Raw genomic sequence first — 27,354 nt, 5'->3', positions numbered from 1 at the left:
ATTGAAACTAAGAGCCAAAAGCACTGTTTTGAGCCTAACTGCTTTGTTGCATCTGAGTCACAGATTCAAGCACGCTCAGATACTTTCAGTAGCATTGTAATACTCGACTATGTTAGTACACAACTGGCCTTTTTGCCATATTTATCAATCCAATCATTCTCAAAAGCACAATTCAAAATCTAGTGACCATAAACAATGGTAGCTTCAAACAATTCACTTTCCACATTGTTATATGCATGCTTACAGCTTAATCACATGAGCGCACAGGACTGTTTTTTTGAATGCTGTCATGTAAACGTAGAGAAGTTTGTAGCCCAGCACTGTCAAGTGACAAAGTGTATTCAATGTGAAATCAGAGATCAGAGATGGCTAAAAGCTCTAAAAATAAATTGTATATAAAAATAAGAAGCTATTGAATGACAGACTGTGTGGCAATGGGAGACATTACCTTTTCATTTCTGCAGTTGTTTAGACCCATGTTATTCATGGAGGGCAATTTTCCATCAACGCCATGTGGCTGCTGTTGCTGCTGCTGCTCCCTTTGGATCTGCTCTCTCATTTTTCGAGCCTCTTGAATGGCTTTCATTACTGTGTCCTGGTCCCCAAATAGGGCAGGTGAATTAAGACTGGAAAGGATATCTATAAACAGAGAACACACTTTATTTAGGTAATTATCCGAATTAGAATCCGGGGTAAGCACTCAGCTCTCATACTGTTAGAGCTGCACCCAACTAACATCTGCAAAAGGAGGAGGAGTGGCAATTGTTGTCTGTTTGAAGGCTGAATTAATCTATAGAAGTGATTGATAAGCCTGTGGACTTCTTTTGCGGTCATAAATACAACCACTGAAGCCTTGGCATAGTCTAATATGGAGGTATCTGACCATACTCATGGACTCATAAGACAGCAGTATTCTGAAGCTTAACTGGGAAGCCTTTGAAGTATTAATAATAATTAATAAAAATTAACAAAGAAGGAGAAAGAAATCTTATTTACCTGGCCATGAAAGTAAATTTTTAGAATTTCTTTATCAAGAGAACCATCACTCCAGACATTTAGCTTTCAATTTCAGAGAGAGCACCCACAGTTACTTTTGGGGGACAGAGCTTGTTATCACCTTAACGTGACTATAAAGCTCTAAATCAGAGGAGAAAAAATGGTTTTCTTTCCATCACTCTGGACAGAAAGAGAAACTTTTAAACATGCATCAAACTCACACAAAACATTCCTGTTGCATCTTAAAATGCATGCTAGAGGTAAAGATGAGTACCCCGGATACAGTTTCTGATTTGAGACCAAAAGACAGCAATTATTTGTTGACTAGTTGTTTTGTGTTGCTGTGATGAAGCTTTAACTTGATCCGCCTGTTCCTGCATGGGTGTATTCTCTATACCACACATGGATAGATTTGTCTATATACATTCTAGCTAGGAAATTTTGAGCAATCAAAGTTTGTGCATGACGTGTGCATCTGCCTGACAAGAAAATATCGTTTATAAAAGCACTGAATTTGTTAGATTTGTGTACTTACTAGCAGTCCACTATAAAAAAAAACCAAAACCAAAACCAAACAGGCTAAGACTTGGAATTCTTCTTCAAAGATAATTTTCATATTCTTTTGGCTTCATTGAAGTTCAGCTGAGTAAAATACAGTGAATTCAACTTTGAAGGACCCTGAATTCTTTTAAAATAAAAAAGGTTAAGATTAAGGGTTTCTCATGCTTTATCCTGGGAACCAAACAGTTGATTTAATACTGTGGTCTGGATGAGAAGAGATGCAAACTGTGATGCTTTAGATGGAACTGTGATGTTTTCTGTCTGAATGAAGCACCCCCTCCAAAATAAAAGCAACATATTAGAGAACAACCATTGTTCTTGCTGGGTAAAATTTCCAATGCTCTGAACTGATTCAGCAACTAAGTTCCATTCTGGAGCCTAAGTAAATTGGGAACCATATTTTCATGACTTTTAATGAGACTTAGACTCCTAATCACCTACATTTATCGTAAAAAAATGGAGCAAAAGCTCCTACGTTGCTTGCTGATTTTTGACAATGTTTCCCTGGCTTCTTTTATACTTAAGGATTGAGAGGAAAAGTTTTTATGACTTTACATGAAAAATATTCACACCTTAGGCATATCTTCTCTAGCTATTTCTCTGGAATGGTCTACGACTTCAACCTGATATGCCACTTTCTAATGTTAGATAGTGCAGTGATAGCTGGAAATAAATTGACAGGTAGAATATCTAGCTAGCTGCAGAAAGTATCTTTCAGAGATCATGATGTTCCCAAGTGTTTTGGGAATGGAACAAGTCATAATTTTTATATATTTAATGTATGTATTTAACATATCTGTTCATTATTCACAAGTGTTTCTATATATTTTACAAGTACACTTGAGCTACAGATTGTGAATAAGTGGTCTGTAGTAAGTATTTAGCCACTGTTAAAATTTACTATTTGAACTTTAGGGCTGATCATCTACATTTTGCAGCTCTTGATTCTGTTTCTTGACTGGTTAAGGTAGTCTTCATACATAGGTTTCAGATCAATTTTGTTTCGTTACTTAATAAGCTTTATTTCGTAATTAAAGAATCTTGAACACAGGTCAAAAACTCCCTATTTTCAACCATATGAATTATCAAAATCTTGACAGATGGGTGAACAAATAATAAAAACATGAACAAATAATAAATGAACAAATAATAAAATGAACAAATAATAAAATAAACTGGCTGGACTGAAGCCTTCCTCTCTTTGTTAAAAAAAAAAACACAGTATATTCAGCATACTGTCTTTGTAAGATGAACTTAATACCCAGCATGCAGAGGATTAGGTTTCTTTTAGAATGCTGTTCTAGGTAAAACTAACAGTATATTTGGGCTAAATAGCTGTAAACCACATTTGGAGTTACCTTCTTGCCTGGCTTCTGGTTTACTGTAAGCCATGCAGATACTGAATGCTGCTTGACCCTGGTTCAACAAAGTGCTTGAAAACTTGTTTATTTTAAGTATGTTACACTGTTGCATTGCATGTACACTAATCACATGAGGCATTACGCCTGTATGTCTAGTATCTAATCAGGCTCTATGTGTATGCAAAGACATTTTTCGTTTGTTTAATCCAGAGGTCAAAATTCAAAAGTTAACTTTGCCTGTATACACCCAATTGATGTATTTTGGGAAGATACTCATACAAACCTCTTTTACATGTTTTATAGATGCATCTCTCTTTACTTATCTGTATATATTTGTATGTATGTATGTATATTTCTTATGTTATATATTTATTTGCTGTATTTCTTGTAGATGCATATCTCTGCTGCATCATTTTGGTTACTCTTGTAAAACCTTGGCATTCAAGAGTTCTTTGAAAATCTTTCCTGCAATTTTTTTCCTATTTGAAACAGAAACATAGGGCCAAATATCTACTTAATTCAGAAGTGTGCTCCAGCTGAGAATTCGTGTAGAAAACTTGCCAGTTTTCTCCTTTCCCCAGGACAGATTAGTTACCTAAAGAGGATCCTCTTCCCAGAGATCCACCGAGCGGGCTCGGGATGCCACTCTTGTTCGTCACTGTCACTGGACTGCTTTTACTAGCTGGGAAGAGGTTCTGTGTTGGAGATGTTGGGGATTTGACAGGTTCAGCTGTTTTGGGTCGGGCTGAAAGATTCAGTGGCTGGGCTGCTTCATCCTACAAGAATTTAATGTAAATAATTATTAGGAAAAGACAAATGAACACATCATTTTGCAAGCAGCAGTTACTTTACACCTCGAAGACAATACCACATTCTCCAGCAATAATAACAAAAGAAGCTAATTATCTGCCTCCTTTAAGATTCAGCGAAAGGAAACCTCATTAATTTCTCTGTGTTATGCTTCTATTTACATTAACTATGTGGCTGGATTGTTCCTTTTGCCAAATTAAAATTTGAATTAGCTCACATTACAGCTTAATTTCCTAATGTGTTTTCAGAGATCTAAATTAACCTAGGGCATTTACAAAGAATTATTTAAAATTTCCAGCAGCTCAGTAATGCTTTTGCATTGGTTCTATTTGAAAAGTTCCTGGCACTATAAAAATAAGTTATGTAGCTTATTTTAAAATGTATTAGAAACTAAGGAATCAGAAGTACTTATATGAAGGAATCATTTGGAAACCCTGACAGTTCTTTGGCCCACATTTAATGCTGCTGCTAACTTATACATTCCATGCATCTTATTTTGAGTGCATGTTTTGTTTAGCAAAATAATCTATGCTGGTCCCCCATAATAGAAGATAAGAATTTCACTGAATTCAAATTCCTTGACTTATTAGGGTAATGAATACATACTATATGCATTTCAAAATATATTTTATTTTCTACTATTTAAGTTTGTATATTTTACAATATTTTATTATTCAAATGTGTCATGTATTTTTGACAGATTTATGTAAAATCAAGAATTTTTTTCACATAAGTGCTGTTCTGCTTCTTGTTTGCTACTTCTCTAATTATTTCTGTATTCTGTAGTTATTTCTGCTGCATTCAACCTTTAGTGTATCTGTATGTTTATTTGCATAAAGACAAGGAATATTTTTTAAGGATATGTAAATCTAGTATCAGCACTTTTATATCTTTTGAAACTTTTCATATGCAATTATGCAAGAAATTCTCTCTGGCATATATCTTATTTCAGTGCTATAGGAGAATAAGTCCATCTACAAAATAGCTTAACTCTTGGATGAAGACTCATTCAAGCAATTAATTTCTTTGATCAGGGTAGATATTCACAACGTAACCTTCTTCCCATTCTTTGAGCTTGTTCCTTTTGCTTAATATGTTAAGCAAGACAGAGCATTTGGAAAATTGTGAAAGTGATTTTCTGCAATTAAAGAGCCCAGTAAGACAGATCTCTCATTTAAAATAGGCCCAAAGCAGAATTATGCTGGATATAAGAGAATATCGTCCATATTTAAAAACACTGCACTGATCACTTCAAAGATTAGAAATATGTGTCAGAATACAATAATACACTACATTATCTCATCTTTTCCGTTCTCCTTATTGTCAAGCGGTGATTTAGCAAAGTACATCTGAGCATACACAATGCATTAAACAGGAAAATGTAACAAACAGGTATTTATAATGCCATCATATCTCCAGTTTTAAACTGTTTCCATAAAACTGCATGACATTTTTATTCTTTCTGACCTTGCAGTGCGCACAAATGTCCACACCTGTTCAGAGTCCAAGTGAAAGCAGAAACACAAAGGTATAAGGGACATAGTCCATTCTTGTGCTTTGTGGCCACGTTTACATGCAAGCTGTTTCCTTGCACAGGTACAGAGTGGCTTCAATAAATTTCTGTGAGAGTTCAGAGCCCCTTTCAGACTATGAAGTTTGTCAGACTAGGTACTGTGAGCGTGTACACATATGAATCTGCGCTACCATGTTCAATTTCTAAATAATTTTCTGCCTAGTCCTGATATGATCATGTGAAAAAAAACTCTAAACACTGCCAGAACCTGTGTGTTTGTACTTCATAGACAGCATTCTCATTTCTGTGAGACAACCGAAAAGCTGGAAAACATTCTGGTCACTGACTTAAAAAAACCCTATCATTACTTTTTGAAAGATCTGACTCCTGTAAAAGAATTCCATTAGTTCTATAAATAATGCATGTAGTATATACAAACAACTGTTTAAAAACAGAGAAAATATAGAGGATTTGTTAAGCAATGCATGACCATCAAAACTGTCATGTCTTATAAAGGTAGCAATTCGCAAAGACAGCATATAGCTACTAGTTTATTAGAGTGCATTTATACTAATAATTAATTTCTTCATTAGCCATTGGTATTTGTTGACACAAAGCACTTGTAGTTAATCTTTAATATTTTCAATGCAGTAGTGTGCTTAATAAAAATAAGAATAAAAAGGCTTCTTTTTTATTAACATATATTTCAGTCCATTCAAGTTAAATTACGTAGGGAAACCCCCAAGAATTTGCATGTGGTCAAGTCTGTAATAGGACTCAGCTGGCCACAAAGCTGGAATGGTATTGGCCTTGGTTCAAGGAGATATGTGCTTGAATTTAACCAGGGAAAATTTTACTCATATATTAAAGGTTTGGTTTGGTGTAGATCCATTTGGCTCACTCACTTATGAAATTACTTTTTCACATTAAAGTAGTCAGTAGTATATTCTCCATACCATAAATCACTGGTATTAGGTATCACTATACTATGGCAACTTTGCTGAAACAGTTGGGCTTTGCTTTTGGTGGCTTCTGTATTGACCATAGCAAGCTCTGCGTATGTGGTAAATTTCACTGACTGCTCTCAAGCCTGGCATTGGACTACGAGAGGTAAAATATTAGACTAATACACATCTACAGTTAAGTAAAGTGAACGCTTTGCTAAATAAATGTTAGATCTGGCCATAATGGAATAGTTTTTATTTATTAGTACTCTCAGCCTAGCAAAAAAGTGTCATGGAAATTTATCAGCGCAGGCAGAAATATCTACTCACCCACACTTTACCAAGATGATTGATGATAATGAAAAAACGAATGATATTTTACTCTCATGTCAAAAAATAATAAAAAAAAGAAACCCTCACCTCAAGTGAGCAAAATCTTCCAAGGCTGATTTGAGGCAAAGGACTGTATGCTGGTAAGGTGTTAGCAGCTAGCAAAAAAGCATATTCTCTCTCTCCACAAAGTCACTATATGCCTTCTTTAGATCTATTTTAATAGTTCTGCATTTATAGCACTATCATTCAAATTGGTAAAACACCTGAATGTTGGTGGTTTTTTACAGTTTGAAGTAAATTGTTTCTCAGCATATTTGGTCTCATGAAATGCAGAATAACCACAGAAGAACACAGCAGTAAAAGCCAGACGGTTCCACCCAAAGGTACTAGCTGCACCACGGATTTCAAGGGGTGCACGATGTTCATTTCAAGCTGCTGGCAAATGCCATGTTGTAGCTGCCTGGTTCCAAGCAAGTGAGAATAAGCAGGCACAAGCATTCAGCAATGGCGCAAAACCAACAGGGAGCAGCCCGGTTGTCAGCAGCTGTGTGAAATCAGCAAAAGTCAAATCAATCTGCAGTGACACAATGTTTTCCCCGGAGTCCTGACTTACATCTTATTTTTATGTGAGGCTTTTTCCAAAATTGTAGAATAAGTACAGCTAGAGATTTGTAAAATAATTAGAAGATCTACAGTCTCTCTTGTGCCCTAACAATATAAGCTATCACTGTATTTTAAGATACTCAAAAGTTCAATGTGAAACAATTCATGAAATGGATGCCATTTATGCACATTACTAGATTACAAACTGAAATCTTGAAAATATCACATTTTACTGATGAATCTGTTGTGCTGCCTGTGGTAGGAAGAGGGACGCCTGATATTTTTGGAAGCAAGAAGTGAATGCTTTCTCTTCCCTTCTCTATACTGATAACACAGCACTAAAACTTGAACATTTTATTTGAATATTGAAGAACTGTCATGTGGTTCCACTTCCAACTGTAAAACAACTAAATAGACCATTTAATTTCACTGCCCTTTTCAGACACCAACTTTTTTCTTTACTGAAAAATACCTTAACTTGAGTTACCGGGCTGGTCCCTCTCTTCTCGTTTTTCATCCCAGTGGGTGAGAGTGCCCCTGTCGTATTTGGTGGCTGTGGAGTAGATGGCATTTTGGCTCCAGGAGAAACTTGCATGCTTGCCAGCTGAGCTGCATACAGTTGCTGGAAGACAAGAAGATATACAATGTATTCCTGCAAAATTCCTAAAAAAAAGAAGCTGTAAATGTACATAATTTTTATTGCTCTGCTGTTTCTTCTCTTAAAGGAATTACAGATTTTTTTCAGCACTTTCTTGTTTGTGGCTTTTCCCTTCTTGTTATTTTCAAAGAGAAAAAAAAAGACTGGAAAACTCCCACACACTAATATCTTTTTTCTTAATTTGACTCTTAGCTGCTTTTTTTTTTTTCCTTCTTGCTAATGGTGGTCATGGTAACGAGCAAAAGGTTATAATGTGTCTGAATATTAAAAACAAAATTGGCAAAATTATAAGGCAGGTTATGAAAAGGAGGTATGAACCCCTGTCAGAAACAACAATGCTTCAAGTCTTTCTGTTCTTACCCAGAAATTACCCACCAACTCCAGAACCTCTACTGGGAGCTGACATAGGAATTGTTTGCTACCAAAAGGCAATGCTGCATCTTCTCTAGATAGCAAGGAAAGGTAAAATAGGCAACAGGGTATGTCTCCATCTCAGTGTACAGTGACTGTTATAACTTCTATAAATGCTAGTAAGGAATGTAGGCCTTAAAAATTCCTGTAAATAGTGATGAAAATACAAAAACGCCCTCATGGAACTTTTCAAAAAGTTTAACTGAAACATAATAAAAGACTTGTACATTAAAATAAACTATTCCTACCAATCCAAAGTGTTTACTGAACAAAAACAAATAGGTTTAATTTCCTTCCAGTGACCAAATTTAAACCCTCACCTTGAATTAGCATCAGCAATAATTCTTCCACCATAAACAGGGAAGATCCTAATCCCTCTTCTACACATAAATCTATATAAACTTTGCCTTATTAGTGAGAAAAAAGCCAGGTGGTTTGTATGTAATTTCCAACATTACTATCATTCAGATGGACAAATAAAAAAAATTACAGTAATCAAAAGCAGACCTTTCAGCACATGTAATTAAATGAAAGCTTAATAAAGAATAATTTGCAAGAGCCAGATGTGCTTATGTCATAATTGTTGCTTTCTTTGGAACAATTTTTCTAATATAACAAGCCTCCACAGAAATGAAAGTTACACAATACTGTAAGCTCAGTGACTCAGTGGCTAGACAAACGCGTGAAGGAGGGGCAGTGTCAGAACTCTGGGTGACAAATGAAAATTCTTGTTTGTTTGTTTGTTTGTTTGTTTGTTTCGTGCCGCCCCTTTTCAATACCACACAGAGGCTACAAAAGGACCACAGATTAATATTTTGAAATCAATAGTGTTCAAACATTTTGGCTAAGGTACTATTTTTTCCTGCGTTAGAAAAGTAGAAAAATTGAAAATAGAAAAAATTCCCAGCTTTTGGTGATGGCCTGGAGAATGAAAGTGAAGCATTGTATACAATGGTACATGGGGTTTTTTTCCCCCTACTAATGGGATCTTATCCCTTTTAGCATATTCTTCAGATCAATCTATGCTTGCTTAATAGGATGCTCTGCTTATGGGAGAGTAAGAAGCACATTTCACAAACTTCTGAAAGCCTGCACATTCTCAGCTCAGAAATAATCAGGCACTGTACTATGATCATGATACAATAAACTTGAATACAATTGAAAGACAGACCCCAAAGATTATAATGGCTTTCTCAGTGTTCTGTACTTCTGTTTATTGAAATACTTTTCCTTTTTTTTTTTTTTTTCCTAATTAGGAACCTATTTAACATCTACTTCAACTATCTGGGGGAGATGACTTAGATTCTACTAAAAGTAGACTAAAACTTTACTACTTAATGTAGCGTGTATTGCACTTTCAAGAGCAGGAAAGGAATTATATGTAAAAACAAATCCAGGTTTATCAACTAAAGTTCAAAAGAATTTCCTTCTCCCTTCTCATCAGGGCAAAAAAGGTGGGGTATGAGTTATTCTTTCTACAAAATTCAGTCTTTCTTAGAGGATAAAAGTTGATAGTCAGCAGCGTGGTGTCGTGGGTTGACCAAGGCTGCCAGCCCCCCACCCAGCCGCTCTCTGCCTCCCCCTCCTCAACAGGATGAGGGAGAAAATACGATGGAAAAGCTTATGGGTTGAAGTAAAGGCAGGGACATCACTTACCAGTTACTATCATGGGCAGAAGAGATTTGGCTTGGGGAAAATTAATTTAATTTATTGCCAATTACAATAGAGTTGGATGAGAAACGGACAAAAACTAAAATCCCTCATCCCCGCCATTTTCCTAGGCTCAGCTTCACGCCTTCATTGCTGACTCCTCCCCCTCGGCCTGGCTGCCGGCAGGGCCGTTCCTCACACGTTGTCCCTCGCTCCTCCCTGCCCGTGAGCGTTTTGCCCTTTCTGGAGAATGTTTTCCCAGCGGCACCACCAGCCTGGCTGTCGGGCGGCTCAGTGGTGCCCTGTGGTGCGGCCATTATGGAACCGGCTGGAACCGGCTGCGGCCAGCGCGGGCCAGCCCCTGGCCACCTCTCCTCACAGCGGCCGCCCTGCAGCGCCCCCCCGGCTGCCAGCACCTGGGCACAGACACCAGGCAGGCTCAGCAAATGGAGCTTGCAGCCCAGTTTGCCATGACAAGTAAAGGTGTGTTTATCATCTCTAAAAGCTGCAGCCCACGGTGTAGCTGTACTTGACCGGACAGCTCAAGATCAACACGAAGAGAGAGACCCGTAACGCTGGTCAGAGGAGGGCTCGTCGGTGACCTGGTACCTGAATCCCTGCGGGACTGGCAACAGAAATGCCCGCAGCACTTTAAGCGTCACAGAGATAGCAACACGAAAAGTGGGCTGTTGTAGTGGCTATCTAGGAAACTGTTTGATTTTGGAAATGCAAACATTAAAAGCAAAATAAAATTAGCATTATACACTGCTCCTCTCCCAGTGTGTTGAGGGCTGTATTGGCTGGACTGCAAGTAGCATGAGGCAAAAGTGTTTCTAAAGGGAGGACAGAAGAAATTTTGATGTTTATATATATGTGTGTGTATGTATAATTCATCAGCGGGTTACTCCAAGGTCATAGTACTGGCTTTAGCCTGACATTCTGTAAATTTGTTTTATACCATAAAAGCAAATGTAAAAATAACTAACAGTAATTAGCTTTCTGCTTTGCTTAGACTTTAAAACAAAGCTGTTCCACAAATGAGTGCAAATCTTGCAAGAATTTGCATTAGTGCTAGCAACACTGCTGTGTGGACTGGGAGGCTGCGTAACTTCTTTTAAATACCGGTTTGTATGGGGAGCTCGCCAGTCTGGAAAAATACGTGCACACCACTGTTGCAGGGATAAATTTGATATTTTTGCAAATACCACTGTTGTGGCTCAAAATGGCAATTTAGGACCTCACATTGAGATGGTCAGTTTGTGAAGCTTTTATTTGCAAGGTTAAGGAGGGGAAAAACCCCAAACATTCAATGAATGTTCATTGTTAGATTTTAATGCTCAAAAGCAAAAGTTTCAGTGGAATTTTTTCAGTTGAAATTCTAACCTACTGACTATTGAGGAGTGACTAAAAAAAATTAACCTACCTCAAACACTGAAACATATCTTCTTTTCGATGTACGTCTAGCACATAAAGAGAAGAGCATTTCATAACCCTTATGCCAGCCACTGACGCAGAAGGCTCTTGATTACAAATTAGATATTCAAAACCATCAAGTATTCATGATTGTTTTAAGAAGCCTTAAAAATGTATAGCCTGGGTTTTATTTTTTTAAAAGGTCACTAAGTCAGATTCTTACAATCCAGTTCCCAGCATCTAAATATAAGTAGTGCTGATTTTGAGTTACTGAGCGCTCCTGCATAGTTAACAATTTTGAAAACCAGCTCACTTAAGGTATGCGAGCAAGGATGTAGTTTTACAGTTTTCAGAACCAGGTTTCTTCTAATGTCATGTTCTGACACTGAAGAGTGGGATTTTGAAATGCCACAAGTCTCACTTAAGGCAGTGGCAAGTGAAGTCTCACATTTAGGCAACCTACGAGCTTACAGGTTTATGGACTTAAGTGCTTGTTACTGAAACTATTCCAGCTGTAATCAGCTTAAAATCTGAGGGGAATTTATGAAAGTTGGAGGTCCCTATGAGTCTGAATGATGTTCATCCACCTAAAAAAAATTACAGACGAGTGGGAAAGCATGTGTAGAGCACAGTGCAAGTACATACTGGTTTTTTTACCTGGAAAGAGCAGAATTCATACCTTTGCTATAGGTTAGAGCTACCAGCCAAGAAGAAATGAATAACTAACAAAAATAATAATCTGTTGGTGGTGGTATTTTCTGCTTCAGAAATTGCCTATGGCATTTGATGAATTATTTCCATTTCACTCTTTATAAAAAGTATCATCCATGATCTAAAATTTGTTGAAAAAATCTATAAACTAATAATAGAGCATCTTGACTGATCCAAATGTTAAAACCTTTCATAACGCCATCTAAGTTTCACAATGCCTTTGCGAGATATTTTCACGTTACAGAAGGATAACTGCCTTTGCTGCCAGTGTTCATTCATGCCTTACCAGAAAACAAAGACCTTAGGCTTACACATCCCTCTCACAGGTTTCAACATTTTTTCAACATTTTTTCAACTAGTTTTTTCAACTACCTCTTTCATTAGCTCAGGTCCCTTTCCCGTATGACTTTTCGCCTGCACGTAGGCCTGTGACATTCCTAGACACGTGCTCTGTCGAATGACACTGAGCACAGGAAATGAGCACGGAGCAAAGCTTTCTATGCACCAGATGTTTCCTTTTTTTTACAGCAGGAATACCGATACTTACCTCTTAGGCTGCAGCATCTGTGTCTAAACGAATGAATAAAGGTGAAGAATTTTGAGAATCGAATGTTAAAGAAGTAACACATGGTGAGGAAAATAGAATGGGCCTTAAATCAACGCAGTCAAGGGAGATGTGCATTGACAACAACTTGTTAACTTTGTGACAGGCTGTTTCACCACCTAACACAGAATTATGATACTCACAACCTTCTTACCAGTGGTTTGTCAATGACAGGCCTTATGGAAGAAGTCTGTTTAGAGAAGGTATTTCAATAAAGAGAAAGTGATCAACTGCTGTATAGGAGAGAGGCAGTTTCTTTAGATATATGACCCCAGGGAGGAAACGGAGAGCAATTGCACTTCTATATACAAGAACAAAAGGGCAAGGGCTAGAGACGTTTCAACTGACTGTGTTGGTGAGGGAGAATTTGGTCACAGCAGTGGGGATATAATTCAGATGTTATTCTTTGCAGCAGAATTCTGAAGAAACTATAGCAAGGCCATATGTGAAATATGGACATAAGGAGGAGAGTGCTTGCAATAGTCAGCGTAGCAGATAATCAAAGTGCAGGTGATGAGGGCTGGCCTAGCACGATGAATTGCAATGGATGTATTCGGAAGATGCCCCACAAAGAAATTCAGTAGAAGGTGCCTTGATTCAATAAGAAAGAAGGGATCTGTTCTAGAAATGTGTACCCTTTTATTTTGTTTTACTGAAAGATTTATGACCAAAATGAAAACACACTCTCCATTTTCTGTAAGTTATTTCTCCAAAGGTGTTAGATTTTTTTTTTTTTTCCCCTCAGAAGCAAATGCTAAATTTTATGGACCCTGATTAATTCTGAAGTCTTCCATTACTAAAAATGCAAGTCCTGTGTTACATCTTCAACAAATACATTTGCTACAGTAAATGAAACTAAACAATAAAACTACTGAGAATCAAGTGAGAATCCTTATTTGTCAGCATTTTAAACGAATTGTGCAAAGCTGAAATATCTTATTTATAGAGATGAAAGTTCAGCTATTTAGACAATGAGTAATTTGGTTTCTAAAGATGAAAAACTCAAAGGAGTCACTGCAAGTGCTGTTGAAATCCTGCACTACAAGAGGTAATGCAGTTATTTTTTTCCATAGTATATTTAGTACGTAGTGTTGCAAAGCTATAATTCCAGAATTTTCCTTCCGAGTATATAACATGCAATAATAATACTTAGAACTGTCTGATCACAAAGGGTTTTTACAAGCTCACCAAAACCAGCAACATCTTTACTACTTCCAGGGCACATTTCTGAAAAGAAGCTACCCAAAACAAAAATCCCACCTTCAGTGGGACTGGTTATTTTTTATTATTGGTGTAGAAGGGCTTAAAATAAGCTTGATGTCAAACAGATTAAAGGAAACAGAGTCTCTGTTTGAAAAAGTTTTTCTCCTGTATGGAGGAAGAATGGATTAATGCTCAAACCCATGTTTTGGGTGCCATAGATAATAACTATGGCAATAAAGGTTAAGCGCTGACTTGATGTCACTGCTATAGCCTTCAGCAGTTCAGGCAAGGTAAACTTTTCAAAAAGCAGTGCAGATGCATAAATAACCTACCTAAAAATTTCACACACATCTTAATCTAAGTGCAAGAACTGTTTCTAAAGTAACATTAATTGTACTTATTCCTCCTTATTTTTGTATATAAATGTCATTTTTTGTATTGGCATGTCTTTTACACCAAATATGTTCAATGACTAACACTGCAGTTGGAATCTCTACTGTAGCACCAAGGTAAGAAATAGAGTTATTGGCTTATGTATGTATATTTTTTAAAAAAGCACATGGTTGTTTTTCTCTTTGTTTTAAGATTATTTTTATGCAGATCCTTAGAGTGGGAGGTAGTTTAACAGAAAACGACATCCAGAAACACAAGACAGCCTAAGTAACTCATCAGCAGCTTAACCATGTGACAAACCCAGGGGCAACTTGAAGGCAGCTACTGCCTGTGGAGTCTGCCAAGAAGCCAGATGCCATCACCAGAAAAACACCTTCCACAGCTCAGCATCTGTGTCCTAGCAGTGCTCTCCACACAAAAGGAAAAGGAGGAGAAGGAGAAAGAGAAGGAAAGGTGCATATAAAATTGTTAAAGGAAATGTACATACACATGAAAGCAACCCTTATTTGAATTTAAAAATTTAAAACTTGGAAAAATCAAAGTTTTTGCTGACAAAAGCAAGATCCCTTCAAATAAATAGATAGGATATTTTATACTAAGAGTGTATGTTTTCTTTTGTTTTACAATATATTTGTGCAGGTGCTACCTGTTAAAACAGTGTATTTTATAAATTTGTTTTGATGAAATTTGGATGTCTCGGTAGCATTTTCCCAGTTTGTTCTAAGAAAAATGTTAACAAATCAAAATAAGGTGGGTTTTACAGATCTGCTAGTACTGTGGGCCAGACCCTCCTCTCATTTTCATGTGTGCCACCATACAGATAATAGCAGCTTACTATTTAAGAACCAACAAGTATGCAACATCAACTTAACACACAGGTTTATGCTAAGTAACTGAGAACTATTTGGCTTTACATGGGTATATCTGAAATGGTGTCAATCAAGTACAGCTACGTGAAGGTGGAGTAACAATTAGGGAAAAAGTGTTTAATTTAGAAATATGATAAATAATAAGTAACAATACACTGCAAAGACTTCTTTTTCTCTACAGAATCCAAGTGTCATAATATATGTACATGGTTTCCTTTCAACAGCATCATTCCTTTCTTTCCCGTGTTTTTACATGCCTAACCTATCCATAGTGGACATACATAATGTTCTGATTTTAAACACCCATACATCACCCTACCTCAGAGTCTGTTCATTGTTACAGAGTGTGAATAGCCTCTACTTCTTACTATAATCCACAAAATATCTTTGCAAAAGGCGTTAAGGTGTAACATGAACAGGCAGCTAATGAATTATCATAACTAATGTCATAATAACAAAGATTGTTGCAGTGATTATGTATGCACTTGCTGGCTAATGTGCTCTCAGATTTATTACAGCACAATATGTGCAAACAAACTAACTGTATTTGTGAAAATACAAATAATACATTTTGTAGTCACAGATGGAGTTAGAAGACTTAAGTTTTCCCTATGTGTTCAGGTGTGCATTCACTGAAAAAAAAATTCTCAGCTAAAAGAATGATTTTACCAGTTATTCATATTCATTCACTTCAGGTTTTTTCAACTATTAACACCAGTAACTTCAGTGTCTGTCAGTTGCTATACTATATATATTGTCAAGGGAAATTTTTATGTGGCCCTCAAATATCTCCAATATTCCACTCAATATCTGTCTCCTTTAGGAGATATACATGCCTATTTTTCTTCTCTCTCAAGCTGCAAAGCAACATACCTAATTTCAGCACTGAGTGTCTGCCGATTCCAACTCCTTTTACTGACCACAAATTCATTGTACTGGTTCAGAAAAAGAAAAATCACTCTGATCACTTTTACTGTCCTGCTGTGGATAATGGCCAACCCATACCAAAAATAAAAGAATCTCTACACATTTTAGATACTGCAGCTTGTATTGTAGTACTGCAGAGTTAAGATCCCCTTATGCAAAATAACAGCTTTATTTTGTTAAAAGGGCCTAACTTTAAGTGGACCATGGAATATTTATGGCTCTCAGTAGTCCTTTGAAAGAGTTATCTTATGTTTTTATGCCGATCATGGGTCAGAGGTTCAAATCAGCACTTCTTTCTGTCACTCCTTATATGTTTTACTATAATTTACAGCTCAGCAAGAGGACTCATAAAACAAAAGTGTCTATTTTACTTCAGCAACTAATTCTAGCTAATCAAAGCTTTCCAGCAAAACAACCCAGCATGAAACTCTGCGTGGAAAATATGCAGAGAACAAAGCGTTTTGTCAAATAACACATCTCGTGATGTAAACACATATGTCTCTTATAGGAAATTTTATCGCTTCCACATTATCGGCACACAAAAGGAGCATTCTTGTCGCAGACCTGGTGCGACTGTGGAGCCATCGTCATTGGAAACAAGAGCCTGATTAGGTTCCCACACAGATATGAATAGATTTTCTTTTTTTAGTGTAATGCTGCCTTTCTTATTTCTTAAACAGACTAGTAATTGTGGCTGTAAAAACAGTGAATTGTGTTTGGACGACATTTGTTTCTTCATATTTTTTTTAGCTACCCAATGACACCAATTATCCCATATGGTTGTCCTCTTCTGGAAAGTCTGAGTTAATCCACAGCTGTGAAGATGAAGACGCACCCAGCAGGCTCTAAATCTGGTGGGTCTCTTGTCTGCTAATAAAGTCCACAGTCTGCTGGACAGATGTTAAAGAGGATCTGTTAAATAAGGCAGTGACAAAGACCCAGACTTCTGCTGGGGAAAATAATTAGCCAAACCATATCTATTCTTCATCAATTTTCATTTCTTGCCTCATCTTTTGGAGAAGCAAATTTTCATTACTTGATAGAGAAGAGTCCCACAGCACATATAATAGGCCCTCCTCAAAATATGAATGGACTAAATGATCGCATTGGCATGTGTTCTGAAGAAATGGTAGGCCTTTTTGTCCTTGACTTATTCTTGCATGCTGTGGTTCCTGCACTATTATTTTGTTTGGTTTTGGTTTTTTGTTTTGTTTGTGTCTCCCAATACACGCCCATCATAGTATGGGCGTGTATTGGGAGAGCCTGAATAAGTATTTCCAGCTATGAAATATCTGCTTAAATTTTTAATGTAATAGGAAATGTAAGCTGAAGATGAAATTACCATTTGACTAATTTGTCTTTAAATGTTATTAACATTGCTTATTTTTAAATACAGGATTTACAGAGAATACATTCTGTCCTCAAGGCTCATGCTGATGTTCGGGGCTGGGGGAGAGTGGAATGAGAAGCCACCTGCAGCAAGATCCACATTTAGAGACTCACTCATTCACTTTTCCCTGTCCCCACCTGTTTATCAGCATGGTCTGACAGCTTAGACATCCAATCCCAAAGTCTCAGTTACAGTCATGCAAATCTGGAGAAACACTACAGAGCTAAAGTATATGCACCCGTGCAATAAAGAACTAACTTGCCTTCAGGCACATGTGCATTAAGGTGCTCTTAAGATCATTTCTGTTTCGTTTGCGAACTGTATTCTCATTATTTTGACCTCATCCTGCTTTGATGTAATAAAGTAGAAATGGCCATCAAAACAGCTCGTACTGCTTTGCTGCCTAAATGCAGACAACTTTCATTTAGGCATTGTTCCTGGGATCTTACCCCTTAGAAATCAAGTGGCTTTGATTTCATTGAATTATGACAATTAAATACAATCTCTCAGCAACTGCCTGTTCACAACCTGTTTATTGTAAAGCTGTGGGCAAAGCCAAGAAAGAATGCTTAGAGCTCAAATAAATTATCAGTCACTGCAAGTAGCTAAGACAATGTATATAATTTGGCACCTGGCAGTTGCCTCTGTAATACTGTATTTGTTTCCTCTTAAGAAGTAAAGCCGTTGGTTTATTAGTTTTACAGCACCTCAACAAGTTTCCAAGTGCACCCTGTGAGGCTGCTGGGAATTTTTAATGAGACAGTGTCAAAATTACAAAAAAAGCTTTACTCTCTGCGAAAAATATGAATTAAAAAAATGTATCCTATAATTTTTATACAATTAAAGTTCAGAGAGTACATTAGGTATCTTATATCACCATAGAATATACTCAACGGCTCTATTGAAATAAAATAACTACTCAGCTCACAAGTGTCAGTCTGTGATATTTAAATGAGACTTCTTATTTCTTCCAATGTGATTGAGTCAAAAATCTAACCCTGTAAAGTGTAGGTACTGGTCCTAAGTCCCCCAGAGAGAAAACTATATTTCTGCCATGTCAGAAAAGAACAAAGGGCAGGCTGAAAGCTGACCAGGGGGAACAGAGTAACAGCTACTGAAAAAAAAAAATTTAAAAAAAAATTGAAAGCCTTCTCTAGTGAATATGAAGGTCTTGCTTTCTGAAGAGCAATTCCCTTGTGAAGCGACTGACTGGCGGGAGAGGCAAAAATCCTCACCGACTTGGCGGTTGTGTCTCACCTCATTTCACTCTTTTTTTCCCCCCCCCCCCTTTCCAAACAGACTGCGTGTTGGTCTGCTGAGAATATGATGCTAAGCCACTTTTCCTGTAGAGTTTTTAAACTGGGCCTCTGAGAAAGGGTTTGATACAATTCAATGACTGAAGTAATACCTTTGTCCATCTGAGCATTAAATGGCCCATTGAAATACAGCTTAGTTAGAAAGAATTTCAGTAAATGGTGCTTTCTAATTTTTTTTTATTATTATTATTCCTCTCCCAACAGATTACAGCCTGGATCTGAAAATGCAGTTCAATCACTTTTGGTTGCCTCTCAGGTCAGGCCTTTAGCCAGTGTTAATGAAATATAACCCCTTTAGAATACTGGAGGTTAAATGAGAGCAACAAACTGGTCATCTTCAAAATATTACCTCATGCTGTCCAAAAAGCTGTAATCTGTTTGGGAGGGCCCTCGTTTAAACACATCGGTCTTAACAATGAAAATTTATTGGGCGGGGGGAGAGGAATCCATGCTAAATGCTATTTTGTCCGACAGCTAGTAATCACAAAACATTAAACACCTATTTCCATGCAATATACCATGTCTATTGTGTTTAAATAACACACATTATAAAGCAAAGTGCTGCAGCAGACAATTTAGGCTATAGCAGCACATACAGCACAATTTTCAACTTGATAAAGTGAAACTATAAAGAATCAATGCATAAGTCAGACAGCTTCCATACCTAATATTCTTCCCTGCAGCTATTAGAAGTTCACATTTTTGTCTCTAGTAGGCACGAATATTAGTATACCTTCAATTTCATGTCTTCAGTCACATTTTGTTGTCTGTTCCATACAATTTGACCAGACTATGAAATTGGAAAGTAGCTGAAATTGTCTTTTTTCATCTAAATGATTTTAAATGAGAAAGGGAGGTTTTTCTGTAAGCTATTTGTTTACTGCTTTGTAAAAAGTTTCCTGAAGTATTCATAACAATTTTACTATTAAATTAGTTGAAAGAAAGCTTTTTGATACATGGTAATTAGTCTTGTCTTTCTGAACATGACTTTACTGTAAATACTCCTCCTTGACTATCCCTTTGTCCCAAGATTCCTTAGAAGAACGCAACCAAGCGATAATTCAGCATTATTGCTGCTTCAGTGCACTAATCGCTTAAAGAGCAGCAAGGACCCTATGTTCACTGCCACAAGGCTCCTACAGCCTCCTGGCCTAAGGCAAGCTTCCCAGCCCAGCAGCATCCAGATGTCAAGAGGAATATCCAGGTCCTGATGCAGCATGCCGCTTCATTCCAGTATGGCCTAAACATCTGTTTCATCTGCTGGCGTACAACCTGCTGAATACACTGAGACGGCTGCACAAAGTAGGGAATTGAATGAGGGTGGGAGTGAAATACTGCAGTGGCATAGTTCAGTGTACGTATCACTAAAAAAACTCTAAGCAGACACAAAAATTAACACAAAATGCTTGGAACCCCAAAACTGGAGTTTGATCTTCTGCTGTCTCAAATGGAGCTCTCCGGACTAAAAATCTAGACAATTAGCAGGAAGGACAATATGATAATTAAAAAAAAAAAAACCTTTCTGTACAATATATGCTTAGCATTTTTTCTCCTAATGGAGGAAGAAGCCATAACACCTTAGCTTCTCATCTCACTAATTTTTCCCTGGTTTAATCCTTTATGGTGTAAGAAAAGGATAAAAGAAGAAAAAGCACAGGAGTATTGAACACAGATTGCTTGTTGTGGTTATAACAACCATTCTTTATACAAAATACTTAAAAATGAGGAGAACCTAGGCATCTGTTACATATTTATAATTTCCTATGGATAGTAACTCATGAGTTCTAAAACAATAAACATCTTTTGTCTAAAAGATAGGAATATGTAAACATTGACATTTTATCTTGAGGCATGACAAAAACAGCAAGCATTTTAGTTGATCGAGATTAAGTTCTGACAAGGAATAAAGGAATGCTAACTGTTCTCATCTCTTCCACTTTGTGTATCTATTCTCCTGTATTTTTGCTAGCAACAATAATGGAATAGTCGCATGCTACCGTGCAAATTCTTTGAGTCGTTTATGCAAGGAAGATCAAAGCCCAAACTGGGAGTGCATCTTTTTTTCGCTGTATTTTTTACTCAAGAGGAGGACCTAATGAGGGGTAGTTTAACCAGGAGTCTTCCTCTGCAATTGCAGAGCCGGAGCAGTTTCACAGTGAAGCCTCCTGGCTTAGTCTTTTCTCGGGCCAGCCGGAGGACGTGGCTCACATCTGTGTGCCAGCAAACAGGAGCACAGAAGGCAGGAGGGACTAAATACTTCTGTGTCCCACCTCCGTATGAGGTGAGCACCTGTACCCAGAAACCAGGAAGTACCCCTCAGACCTTCCATTTAAACATACCCTCTGTCAACCTGAACAAGTCACCATTTTCTTTGTGCTGCTTGTGAAATGGATACACTGTTACTGCATTACTACAGTATCTGAATTAGGTATGTCTGAATACAATCATAAAGTATTCCTATTAAAGATAAGATGTCAACATTAATAGAAGTCTGCTATTTTAATAAAATATTGTAAATACCAAGAAAAAACAGAATGCAACAATATGTAGAAACTTCATCAAATGTCTATAGCCATTTCCTCTGCAGGAGAATAGCAGAAATGTCAATAAAATCTTTCTCTTAAGCGCAAAGATTTTCATTCCTTCATTTAATGCTGTCAGATTACTGATATGCTACTTTTTGATCACAATTCTCCTGTTATTTACCATGCACAGGAAAGAACACAATTGACTTATCTTTGTAATTCTCCCAGATTACATATATTGCACTAAACAGCTTGGAAATTGGCAAAAAATCTTTAACTTTTTAAATGGTTTTACAGAATAACTGTGACACACCCTGCTTAAAACTATTATGTATTTGATATAGAAGTAAACAGATAAATAAAATATAAGTTCATTTAAGCCTAAATACCTGTGGTAGAAAGCCAGTCACAGCAAAGGACAACTGCATGTGCTTAAAGAAATTTCGAGTTTCCACTGGATAATGCTATTTGACAAAAAATGTGAAATATTGAAGATAAATCTTTATGTCATTTTCCTATGTTTCCTTCCATTAGAATTTGCTTTTGGCATTTTTATAGCATAAATTCTACCTCATCAAAATTGTGGATAGCACTAAAGTTAACGGAGTAACAAGCTCACCTAGGAAAGCAAGCAAGGACCACGAAGCATGGCTCCAAAGATACCTGCAAACAAAGACTCTAGTATTTGAAACTTCCCCTCCTGTATCCAAGGAAAGCAAATAAGCAGCATTTATTTAAAATAAAAATATAACCAGACCTATCAGGGAAATACGAAAATATAACCAGATGGTTGCATTGGAGCGCAGTTTTTTCATTCACTTTACACTATCATAATATTACCTTCTCTGGTGATACTGTAAATCAAATTATTCATAGAAAGAATTTAAAATGTTTTCTCATATTCTTTTAGAAGCTTTCCAAAAATCAGGTTTTTATTCCTTAATGCTAATAAAAAGTATCTTTAACAATAAATGTGAGAGCTCTATATGAAGAACAGTTAACTCACGAATTCAGACAGTTTCACACGCTTTATGTGTAGAAATGTGTTCTGGACTAAAGCTACTATAAAAAAAAGGAGCTGCTTAAAGAGAACCCCTGTGATAAGGGAAATAAAATTATATGATTTAAAAGCAATTAATTACAGTAAGTTTGCTGAAGAGATGATAGCTATCAAAGCTTATCAAATTTTGCATTTCAGAATTTCATATATTTATTTTAAAAAATGTTAACGCATAGATGGGCTTTGTGAAAGAAGTCAGGAGTTTCATTCAGGCTCATGTCAGCAGGATTACAAGCAATTATGAGTAACTGCTTGTTGAGCTGTGTGAAATGAGTTGGTGAATGAGTTTTCTAGTAAGCACATGTCCATGTCACTGGTTCGATTGCCAGTAATGCAGACAATCTTAGTTGAAGGGGTCTAAAAACATAATTATTCTCCTAATTCTACAGGGGATGAAATCAATTCAGGACAGTAGATGGTTGTACAATTGCTGCTTCTAGTGTAGACCTTCTAGGTTTGTCAACCTGGCAGCAGACAGAAAAACAGGGATAAGTAAAAGAAAACGAAATCAGGACATGCAAAAAATAAGTGGCAATAAATCTTCTCTAGAAATGTTTCTTAAGATCTGTGATAGGTTGGTAGATTCATTCACTATCTGACCACCCAGATGGAGAAATTGTCAAATATAACAATTGCAGTATTTCCCTGTGTAGAACTGTACAGACACAGAACAAGAAAACTGAACACTCACCTACCACTGCTAATCATACTGGGAGGCAAAAGCACTACAATTAAATTTCTACAGGCTCCCTCCACAGAATAATGAGACACCATCCCCATAATAAATGGGTGCAAGTCAGGAAAAAAAGAAGAGTCCCATTTAGGCTACCTCTCTCAGTTCCCATGTCTGAATCCCCACCTTGCGAGAAGATGCCGAGGCAGCTATACATTTAAGAGCTGAATTTTTGAAAGTGCTGCTTGGGGTTTGAAGCTGTAATGTTTTCCTACTTTTATAAGACACACAGACAGTCATGTGGTAGCTTGCAGCCATTCTATTATTTTCACTAGCGAAAATGGACGAAAGACAGGGACATAATAAATATATACTGGCTCTACTGATCAGGAGAAGCTTTATCAGTCAGCTGGGGCACATCTGGGAAAAAAGTCACTCAGGTGCATCTCTAGCATCCCATTCAATTAACATACCATTAAAAATGGTTTGTACCTGTTCAGCCTGCTGCGTTACCTGATAAGTCAACATATTTAAAATGTATATTTAAATGCAGAAAACAGTGAAATGTTTTCTTTGTGAAGCAGAAAACAAGCCCAGTTTACAGGTATTTTAAAGCATTAGAAATAATTGTGCTTTACAGGCTGCTTAGCAGATCTCTCACACTGATTTTTTCCATATGTTTAGAACTTTCATGCACCTTCAAGGAAAATTAAATAATTTCCTTAAAGGAAGTGTACACAAAATTACGCAAAACATATTCAAATAGGCTCATAAAAATTACATCTAAAAAAAATTCACATTTGCACCTCAAAACCAGATAACTGGGAATTTACTATTACAGATTCATTGTAAGCTAATGTATTTTACACAAGTAAATGTGAATTTGGCGGAAGCTTGCCATGCTTTCTGAACTGCAGTGGGTGTGATGATATTTCAGCAACAGTGCTGGGACCTGATTAAAATGGTTATGAGGCCTCATCTTAGCCCTCCCCTAGATGTTGAAAACTGCAGCGGAAGAGATGGCCTGTACTGGATGAATTATTACGGATAGTTCACAGATATGTTATTTAATAATGCTGTAGACTAGTTAAATCTGGTGACTTGTTCTCTTTTTAGTGTGTAGGACAAATGATGCAACTTTCTGGAAAGGATTTTACCTCTTTTATTTCTCACTTCACTTCCAAAAATGCCGGTGGACATGACAACACACTCACTATTCCTGCACCTGAAATACTTCTTAATTTGTTTTTATGCTTAGCTATTTGCTGTAATTCATGCACAACACCAAAATATGTCCTCAGTTGTGTTTTGTGAACGATTTTGTGAATGATTCCTTTAAGTCTTGAATAATCCCTTAATACTGACATTTAAGCATGATGTGTTTTTATTCCTGTATTCCTTAAGATGCTCCTCCCTCCAGTCTCTTTTTTTTCAGGACAGATACCCAAGCCTTCTGTTGTGCCCCATAGCCATATGCAGCCTTCATGCTGAATCTTAAGAATAGACAGATAATTCCAATACTACCTATGACTTAGGGCACTTTTCTAGTTTCTCAATCATACAGATTCTAAAAACATCACAGACCAAATACACACACATCTTAGACAAGCAGGCGGTTGGAGGCAATACCATTCCTATTTCATCATATAAAAAGACTCTACTCAGCGATAGCAATATCTACACACTGATTTAATGAGTTCTATCTCATCTTCTATGAATTTCCCTTTCTTTATGATTTGGGTCAGTGGGAGGGAATACTCTCTTACAATCAAAGACCCTCCAAAATAGGGCAGGTGATGATATCTTTCCAGTCCATGCGTCGTTAAGAGAATTCTTCCGCTTCCTTTTAGCAGGCATGTGTGTGTATGTCTACACCTAGAAGTTCTCATCTAACCATCCTTATTCTTAGAACTTTTACTTCAGATGAAAGGTGAGTTGTTAAGTTTTCTTTTTCTGTAGCAATTAGCCAGGAAGGAATGATCATACAGAAGTGTATTATTTTCCTTTGTGTATGGGCCTGACTTAAACGACATTTTTGTCTTCAATCTGATTGCTGCTAAGTTCCTAAACATCCAAATATGTTATCACCTTCACAGGAAAAAATCCTTCATGTTTGTAATTTGTAGCCACATTAAGCAGCTTGCTCTATGGTTATCAGAAGTATAATAAAATTCCAGAAACAGATTCACTTGCAGCTAATTCCTGTAAGGCATACACCATATACATTTATAGAAAGCTTGAAGGAATCTAACTGCCAGCGCAGAGTATGCCTCACAGTCAGCCTATTCTCCAAAGGGATGCCACAGTTTTAAAAGAGCTTTAAAAAACGTGCCTGTCCCCTGATGGCACTCTGTAGTACTGGTGCCTCTGGTGCTCTGTCAGTAAATGCAGCAGTAACTTATTTGCTTCTTACTGGCTTCCGAGTGAATACATACACCAGGGAGGAAGGTTTGCAAAGCACAATTATTTTAAAATAGAGCCTGGGCTTTCAGTGAGGGGCAGCCAGTGGTTAGGCAGCAAGAATGTCTTGTTGACGCTGGGGGCTCAGCTGCTCCAGTCACTTGGGCTCAAGCTTCTGCCTTGATACAGACTGAAGAGACACAGGAAGCCTCCTGCAATCCAGGCTGTAAGGATGACATCCTTTTAAACACAGAAGTTTCCTGATAAGTGAGTTTATGTCTGTGCCATTTATGATCTCAATGGTAAATTCTCCCTGGAATAGAACATACGGGCCTGGGAGGCAGCTGTCCTGCTTGGTAAGATCTAAAGGTGCAAAAGATGGGAATCATGCCAGGAGTGTGATCTCCCTAGCTGCGAGATTGAAAAGTCTTCCCTCTTGGGAGAAGAGAGCAGGCACGGGACAGGAGCACTTCCTAAGGCAGAGGAGGGGTTGGTCATCTGAAGGGAACAGAAACAGAGCTATGCCAGACTGGGTTACAGTCCGGTGGCTAGTGTCTTTCCTGCAACGGGGGGAAACACAAGCCCAGGACTGGACTTAGGCTTGCCACACCCAAGATAAGTACTAGAACTGCTACAGACTGTAGAAACAGCCTCTTTCTTAAACATTCCTATAATTTTTTATTAAATAATATGACACTGTTCCATTAAGCAAGAATGAGAGTAACAAAGACATGCTGTTTAAAGTAATCATTGGTGATGCAGGGCATTAAATGGGTGAGAAAAAGGTCTTGCAGCTGCAATGCTGCTGTACCAGGCTGATTACTCAAGGCTAACAGTTTTGTTTGTTTGTTTGTCTGTCCATTTTTACTAACTTGAAGAGAACAGGGAGATGCCCTCTCATTTTGACCAGGGATGCCATTACTGGGGGAGCTAGGAAAATCCTCCTGGCAAAAATTTCATCAGAATCAATATTTTACTGCAAAAAGTCTCAATTTTGATAGGCTGTCTTTTCCTGACGAAAATCACTTTGCCAGATAATTCAGGCCTGAAGTTGAGGAGGAGAATATCGAGTATTAAGAAATTCTGCAAAGAAAGGAGGTCATATGGTAAAATATTGACTCAATGACATCATTTTCATTGATACTGCCACTGATATAATTCAACTTGATAACACAGCTATTACATACAGAGACATAAACATTCAAGTAGGGAAAGGCACAAGTATAACTATTTCATTGATTTTAATTAAATTTTCCTATGTATTGCAAGGTTGGCATATTTTTAATTTTATTTTCATTAAAGGGCTTCCTTGGTCTCTCAGAGCCCTAATAAAATCTTCTTTCAACCTCTTTCCTTCCTCTGCTACAACCTAAATTTCCACATAAGAAAAGGACCAAATATTTAATTTGCTACTTCCATATACTGAAATTTGCACACACCATTCCCTTAATTTAGGCCACTATTCACTGTATCATAATAAGGAACATTCTGTTAAAATATGCCCACCTAGAGCTCAGTAGTCTTTGAATGCAAGATAAAATCATTCTATAAGGCTAATGAAGACAGAAACTCTGCCTGTAACAATATTAAGTTTGTTTTCTCTAGTGATTCGAAGAAGTGAGCAATCTGTCAGTAATACATTGAGGGAAATTACTTGTCTTGTAGGAATTCCTGCTGACAGTCACTCACTCACAGTGCTGACCCAAACATCTACCCGCTGACAAACAAATTACAGTGTCTAACTTTGAAAAGGTAACTAGCTGTTTTTAATTTTGATTGGTCTCACCAAATCTCTTTCACATTTACCCAATCCCCATTCTTCATTGTGTTAAAAAAATAAAAAAAGGAAAACCCCGTGGTTTTTGCATTTGAAAAAATTATTATTGCCTACATCCGAGAGTGTTATGTCAGATAAAACTGTTAAACTGTGTCTAACCAACATTAAGACTGGCAGCACTGCCAGTGACTGACTGGGTGAGTGAACACATTACTGAGACAGCATTGTAGAAATTAATTTTCTTCAATAAAGT

At 37.2% G+C, this 27,354-nt stretch overlaps 1 protein-coding gene across 13 annotated transcripts in view; it reads right to left on the bottom strand.

Moving 5' to 3' along the window:
* The window catches only part of SOX6 (SRY-box transcription factor 6), a 376,628-nt gene that overhangs the window by 58,713 nt on the left and 290,561 nt on the right, over positions 1–27,354 (bottom strand). For all 13 annotated transcript variants that reach the window (XM_082317552.1, XM_082317544.1, XM_082317553.1 and 10 more), the window contains 3 exons: positions 7,594–7,743; positions 3,514–3,694; positions 449–639 (listed from right to left, as the gene is read on the bottom strand). In XM_082317552.1, the coding sequence (XP_082173678.1) occupies positions 449–639; positions 3,514–3,694; positions 7,594–7,743 (522 nt within the window). The remainder of the gene's footprint in view (positions 1–448; positions 640–3,513; positions 3,695–7,593; positions 7,744–27,354) is intronic.

This window comes from Platalea leucorodia (assembly GCF_965183815.1).
Source record: "Platalea leucorodia genome assembly, chromosome: 7".
In the NCBI taxonomy this organism is placed as follows: Eukaryota; Metazoa; Chordata; class Aves; order Pelecaniformes; family Threskiornithidae; genus Platalea; species Platalea leucorodia.
Note: the sequence above shows the minus strand (reverse complement) of the source record. Positions and strands in the feature narration are given on the sequence as shown.